This window comes from Populus euphratica, unplaced genomic scaffold, assembly GCF_000495115.2.
Source record: "Populus euphratica unplaced genomic scaffold, PopEup_1.0 scaffold325.1, whole genome shotgun sequence".
NCBI classification, from domain to species: domain Eukaryota; kingdom Viridiplantae; phylum Streptophyta; class Magnoliopsida; order Malpighiales; family Salicaceae; genus Populus; species Populus euphratica.
This window is the reverse complement of record NW_011500213.1, coordinates 207,421-214,737: the sequence shown is the minus strand read 5'-3', so window position 1 is coordinate 214,737 and position 7,317 is coordinate 207,421. Positions and strand designations below refer to the sequence as shown.

Genomic DNA, 7,317 nt, shown 5'->3' with positions numbered 1-7,317 from the left:
AATTAACACATTAAAATAATATAAAAAATTAATTTAAAATTAATAAAATTAAAAGCCACGGAGAAACTACACCACGGGCATGAATAGGCCATCTGGGTCCGGGTACACGTAACAAAGGACGGAGAGGTACAGGAGAGAAGAGTGCATGCTGACTTGTTCAAAAGAAATTTTGTTGGACGAGAAACGTTATTTTATACAGCTGTACAATCATCACAGGACAAAAATAATCTTCTCCTTGCAACCGCGTAGAAGTTTCCACAGTCTGCCTTCTCTCTCTCGCATTTCACTCGGCAAATCCATCGTCTTCCCTCTTTTCCCTTCAACAAGGTCATTATATAAGTACATGATGCATGCTTATACAGCTCAGGCTGACAACGGAACAAGACACAAGAACAAGAACAAGTATGGAGGAACTCCCTCTAGGTTACCGCTTCTACCCAACAGAAGAAGAGCTGATCTCCTTCTACCTGCATAATAAGCTGGGAGGGGGGAGGCAAGAAAGTCTACAACGTGTTATTCCAGACATCAGCATTTACGACATCGAACCATGGGATCTTCCAAGTAAAAAACCGCACTTAAATTTGTTCTATTTTGTTTTACTAATGATAAACTAGGTAGAAGAATGCTAAAATGCTCGCGGTAGAAGTTGAGTGGTGACTTTCGTTTGTCTCTTGCACCATGTTGCAGAGCTTTCAGGAGAACTATGTCAGGCAGACACCGAGCAGTGGTTCTTCTTTACACCCAGGCAAGAGAGAGAAGCTAGGGGAGGGAGACCTAACCGGACTACAGCATCCGGGTACTGGAAGGCCACAGGCTCTCCTGGTTATGTTTACTCGTCGGACAATCGTGTGATTGGATTGAAGAAAACCATGGTGTTCTATACGGGAAAAGCTCCAAGTGGAAGAAAAACCAAATGGAAGATGAATGAGTACAGAGCCATTGAAGTTCACGAATCTTCTAGCAATGCTACTCCAAAGGTGTGCATGCATGTATATGATCTTTTAGTTTTTTGAATTAAAAAGATGTACCTGTCATGCAACATGCAACCGTTTTCCATTAATTACTAACCACCATTTGGATGTCCTCCGATTCCTGAATACAGTTGAGGCATGAATTCAGCTTGTGTCGAGTCTATGTGGTATCAGGAAGCTTTCGTGCATTTGATAGGCGGCCACTAGAAGCTGTGACAAGAGAGACGCAGCTTCATGGAGAGGGAGCTACAACATCTGCTCGGGGCCCTGATCCAACTGTGGATATGACAAGCTCACCTGAAACGTCATACTCATTGGAAGACCATGTTGATCACCCCTGGACTGCAGCAAGTGCCAACTGGGGGGCAGTAGATGGTCTAGAACCACCTGCATGGGAATGGCCAGGACAACTGGATTGGCCCTGAGAAAAAGCAAACGTAGATTTGTAGCCCAGTCCCATAAGACTAGGTAGTTGTCCTCAGATAGAATTTGCATGCATGGCCTTACCTTACCTTCAAATGTAGTAAATTCTTTTTTCTTCATGTAACATGAGGAAAGATAAAAAATAAATAAGAAAAGGGAAAATATTCAGGATATGTGAAATAGGAGACTTAGGATTCAGTATGAAAACTAAGTTAGGCATATTAACCAAGAGAATTACTAAGTGTAGGAGAAGATGTCATTCACAGGCTCTAATCCGTAACCTGTTTCAGATTCAAATTAGAATGAAAGCGTCTTTATCAGTTTGAAGATGTCATCATCTTATTTTCCTCCAATAAATCCCAGAACTTTTAAATTCAAAAGCATAACTTGGAGGCTCGGAATCAAGGGAACTACAGCAAGAAGAAATAAAAATGTAAAATATGATTAACGGTTACCAAGGAATGCCATATATATATATACATAGTTGAGCACTTGAAAATTTTAGACAAGGAAAAGAAAAGGAGACGCAAGAAGACAAGGCATTGGCAACTGGACTTGACATCCGATGTCTTCAACAGAATCAAGAACAAGCACAAATAGTTAGAACTTATATAATGATTACTACATGTAGACCAGTAATAAGACATTTTTTTGATACCATCAAGTATTTCGTGTATACTGAGACAGTATACATTTTTGTCCTTCGTAGGGAACTGAAAACACGAAGTAGATGCCATTCCAGCCTTGAGCACATCAGAACATGTAAGTCGGTTCACAGTTGAAGTTCAACAAAACGAAGTTTTACTCCCTAATAATTAAAGCAACTTCGTTAGAAAATTCACTTCCATTATTTTACATTCACAGTGATCAACAGTTGTGGTCGTAACAATAATCAAGAGGTAGTAATTAACGTTTGTAAAATTCTCTGCCTTCAACGCAGGCATGAAAATTAATCAAGTATCACAGAGACCATCTGCGCCATCTCCATTGTTTGGTATTATCTACGATAAAATGCTTGTAATTAAGCATAACATTCACCAAATATGAAATAGATATCACCCAGTCAATGGCATAGAGTTGAAGTGGGAGAAATGACTTCCTGCCACGGATTGCACTCGAATGAGATTCCACGTCAGTTACTGACTTGTTTTCTGTCAGGAAAGTAACCCACCCTCTCCATGATTGAACTCTTTTTATTTGGCAGCCATTTCTTGATTGATATTCGGTGACCTGCATTTTGGCATCTCCGAACCCCACCGTGTGCACTTTTTTGGCTCACCATGCTATGCAGCAGAGCAGCAATCTTCCATCCATATTACTTTATTCCAATATGCTTAGTGCACTCAATGGCTCACATGATTAAGCCCCTCAAGCTTAAGCCACGCATGCAACGTGCCTATGCATCTCATGCTAAGCATATGACAGAAACTCGATGCACCCAGCTGAAATGACATGTTGTCTTAGCATATCACCATTACCAAACACCATACCATATCTCCAAGGAAACAAGTATCACATTATGTAAGACTTAAAAATTTCCTGGAAACATTTCAGCTTGTTGAAAGCCTCCTATAAGCACACTCACATTCAATCAACCTTTTGTAACAAGAATGCCATCGTATGAATTCTTAACTCAAACAAATGATCATGTGAAAATAAAGTTCAGTTTCTGCACTTTCTTTCCCAACTGTACCACTTCTACAAGGTATCTGAGCTGAGCACAATCCGATACTGACACCTGCTTACCAGATCATTTCACGTGTTAAATTAACATTAAATCTAACTATTTCAGATATTTTTTACTTTTAGATCAGAGCACAAAGAAGAATACCATCAACTTCTTCCTGAAGACTATCTGCACCTCCTAACTTGGTTTACAACAAATCATGTGCATTTTCACCACCAGGATAACACCATTTGGCGCCACATTTTGCTAATATTTTGCAGTAATTCATTAAAGGTACCATCTAATCATTTTTCTATCAAGACTGCAGAGATACATGGAGAGATTATAATGCAACAGATGGTATCATCTCACAGTAGACTTGCTATGATCTGGTAGTTGATCTTTAACAGTTTGATAAGAGCAGAAAAATAGGCGAAGGCAGTTCCTTTTCTAGGACATTTGATCACACTCCCTTAGTAAACAAACACACTGACAGAGATTAAAAGTAAACCTATTGGAAAAGTCGAACCTTGGACATTTGAGAGAGCATCCAGAAATTCCTATGCTGCTTTCCATTCATGTCAGAAGGGAGCTCACTGATACAAGCACGCAACACAAATCCTCGTACCAGGAACACTCTTAGCAATTTTATGGGTTACTTCATATTGTTTATTGACCGAGTATACTAGACATTCTTCTCCCAATCAACCACATATTTAGAAGACTCATGCAATTGTTTTTTCTCTAAATGGAAATCTCTCCGCTATTAATCAATGGTCCAAATCAATATTCTCAAGGACAAAAGGAAACACAATGAACAAGCCTAAGAAGCACTCAAATGGGAGACTTAAGAAATGTACCATATTAAAGGTAATTAATCCCCACAATGAGAACTGTATGGCATAACAGCCAAGACCATAACTTTCCTTAAATTACCATACATCATCATTTTAGAAATCACAAGCAAGGATTAGCATTAGCACCCAAATCAACACTGTTCGACTAGTGAGCCAAACATCAAATGTTTAAAGAAAAATAACCTTCACCAAGTAAAAACTCAGCTTTGAATGATTAAAACTCAAAACAAAAGTATGGATTTGATGTCAAGCTGATTAAAAGTTCTACTTTCCATAAATAAAACTCAACCAGATTGTTGATTTTATGTCAACCCACTTTTCCCGTTGCTGACTTTTGTGCACGCAACATTTCCATTGACAGGAACTGAAAACATCAATCCCCATCAGCTTCCTAACCCCTTTCCAAGTCATAACAAAATCCAATAAAATTCAATAACTGCCTTTTTCTTTCTATCCTATCAAGAAATAATTGAATTTTTCAATCTTTCCTTTGAATTTTCCCTATTTTTGGGTTGCAGAAAAGAAAGAAAGAAAGAAAAGCACTCTGTTTCAACTTCGCTTCAACAAAAGTAGCCAGCCATTTTCCTTCCTCCAAAATGCAAGATGGAAACAGAAAATCAAATCAGAAAGCCAGCAAAAATTCACAGACACAAGAACAATCATGTACTGTGACGAACCTACTTATTATGTCTGGAAACGCTTCAATGTAATAAGACAAGCAGCAACAAAAAAAGACCATCTAAGATTGAATTAATATAACAGCAGATATTGAATCAAAGCCATAATATTTCAATCTTTCTTTATTCCCAGCAAGAGGGGAGACAGGAGGTTCAAGAAGGCATTGACAACTCAAGATAAACATGAACAAGGGGAGACATATATACCTCAAGATTTCTTGCCATTTCGTTAGCAGAAACAAGAAAGTCCAACCACGAGAGAGAGCCAGAGAGGGTTGAGAAAGGCATGGAACGAGAAGAAGAGCTGCTCTATTTGCGGTTGACCACTCAGTACGAAGTGGGCTTGGTCGATCCAGGCTGTTGGGTTTTGCCTTGCCATCTGAAGACAGATCGGTCGATGTCATGTACAGTAAAGAGATGGAAGAGTCAAACCCAGTCAAATGCTATTCTTTGCTCGTGCTCTGCCCTTTCCACCGTTGCCCATGTTTGTAGCTGTCGGGAGACGTGGGCGGAGGGAAAGAAAAATTAAATAATTTTATATAAATTTTGGTCATTCATGAATAAATTAGTTAATTTAAGTTTGATTTTGATTATGAAATTTTGCTTAATATATACAATTAAAACCTCTTGATTTTTTTTTTAATTGCAATATTTTGGAATAAGAGTATAAGACTGTATTTTTATCTCAATTTCTTTTTTTTTTTAATCTTGTCTTTTTCACAAACTGTGCACCTCCTCTTCCTTATTTTATTTTAAATTTTGGAATATCAAATATGAAGTCCTCATCCAGGGTAAAAACAGCATGCTCGAAAAGCCTTGACAGGGTACCTTTTATGAGAGACATGGCTAAGCTTTGTCCTGCTTAAGCCTATCAATGTAAAATGCTATTTTAAAAAGTTAAATTAATAAAATAGTATTTTAAATAATATAAATATAAATTATTTTACCATATTTATTTTAATAAAACAAATTATTTAAAAAATTATTTATATTAAAGTGAAAAAAACAAGTATTTTATTATTTCTTAATATATTTAATGTTATTTTTTTCACATATCTATATTTAATTAGTCTATTTTTTTAGTAGTTCTACTTTGTTAGTTTTGACTCTTTGAAAAAATACATAAAAATAACATTGGTAAATTTAATTAGTCTATTTTTTTAGTAGTTCTACTTTGTTAGTTTTGACTCTTTGAAAAAATACATAAAAATAACATTTGTAAAAAAAAAAAGATATTTTAGCATTTTATTTGATTTTCTCTCTGGATATTTTAGCATTTTATTTGATTTTCTCTTTAAAATGTGCAAAATAAACAAAGAAAAATTAAAATATTATTTTTTTTATTTTTCATTATCCATGAAAATCTTCCCTCACTTTAATCTCATATGCTTTAGTTAACTTCCTCAAGAAAAGGGTGGTTTTTCTTGTTTTGTAAGGAAGTGTTGTGAGACTTTATATTTTTTTTTAAGTTTTAAATTTTTTAAATTTAAAAAAGATTATTTTTATATTTTTAAATTATTGATATTAAAAATAAATTTTAAAAATAAAAATATTATTTTAATATTTTTTTAAATAAAATAATTTTTACTTTACTGTCACACAGGTACTCATTATGATAGCACCCAATTTTGATAGCTTCATAGTTATGATTTTAAAAAAATATTTTATAAAAAAATAGTTTTAAGTTATTGTTAGTTGAATTAAATTATATATTTGATTAAAGTTATTTTTAAAATTGTTATTAAATAAAAAAGAATTTAAAAATTTTAGTTAAAACTTATATTAAAAGTGATAATAATAATAGTATAACTTCAAATTATATAAGAAGATTGTGATATAATAAATATAGCAAAACAACATTAAAATCCTAGTTAAAAAAATACTAATAATAAATGTATCAATTGCAAAGTTAGTACAAGTAATGTAATTATTATTATTATTATTTATACATGTACTAAATACAAACCACACATTACTGTGCAAATATGCTATACATTTGTAATTTGGCACCTTCAAGATCAGAAACTTCATAGTGACTCGAGGCTTGAAAAGAAATCAATGGAGGATAAACTGAATCTTACTCTCTTTTTTTGTAATATATTTCAGAACATGCACTTCATACAATAAGCCATTCAAGAACAGGAGACGCAACAGGATTTCTAGACCAATTTTACTTTCTGATTTTCACCACTTTCTTTAATTTGTTCTTCAACATCAGAGTGTTTGCTTTTTATTACCTTTTAGAAATCCAACGATCCATGGAGGCGCAGTATTAACCTCTTCATTCTTCATGAGGTCTTTTTCAACCTCTGCTGGAGTCACTTCCACTTCCATTACCAATACTTCAACCTCTGCAAAATCAGAGCGCTTGTGTGTTTTGTAACCAAGAAGTTGGTTAGATCCATGGAAAACTTACCCAGATCTCATTGGTCGTTGTTGACAAGAAGCAAATATCTTCTTAATATGCGGATCTCCTTGGCAGCTGCATGCGAGGTTTAACTCTAATGGAAAACAATACAAGCTCTAGGGGAGATGAGTCATTTCTCAGATGCTTTAGTGATTTAAGGGAGATGAGGGTATTTTTGTTAAATGGATGGATGAGTTTATAACGGTAAATGAGAAACAGATTTCTAATGAATGAAAAGCTACAATTTTTTGCTTTTCTAAATACATTTTTTTATTGGGGGATTACCAAACCACACATCAGAAATTAACCAAATGGT

General features: G+C 34.8%; 1 protein-coding gene and 1 long non-coding RNA gene across 2 annotated transcripts; one reads left to right on the top strand and one right to left on the bottom strand.

The window, feature by feature from the left end:
• Positions 1-130: 130 nt before the first annotated feature.
• On the top strand, positions 131-1,714 carry LOC105112164 (NAC domain-containing protein 90-like). The gene is made up of 3 exons (XM_011007760.1): positions 131-561; positions 688-977; positions 1,103-1,714. The coding sequence occupies exons 1-3, from the start codon at positions 351-353 to the stop codon at positions 1,394-1,396; spliced, it is 795 nt and encodes a 264-aa protein (XP_011006062.1). The 5' UTR covers positions 131-350; the 3' UTR covers positions 1,397-1,714.
• On the bottom strand, positions 1,647-5,077 carry LOC105112165 (uncharacterized). Its single transcript, XR_839708.1, has 2 exons — positions 2,498-5,077; positions 1,647-2,395 (listed from the first exon to the last, which is right to left on the bottom strand). It is a non-coding gene; the product is annotated as an uncharacterized LOC105112165 (long non-coding RNA).
• Between the last annotated feature and the right edge of the window lie 2,240 nt (positions 5,078-7,317).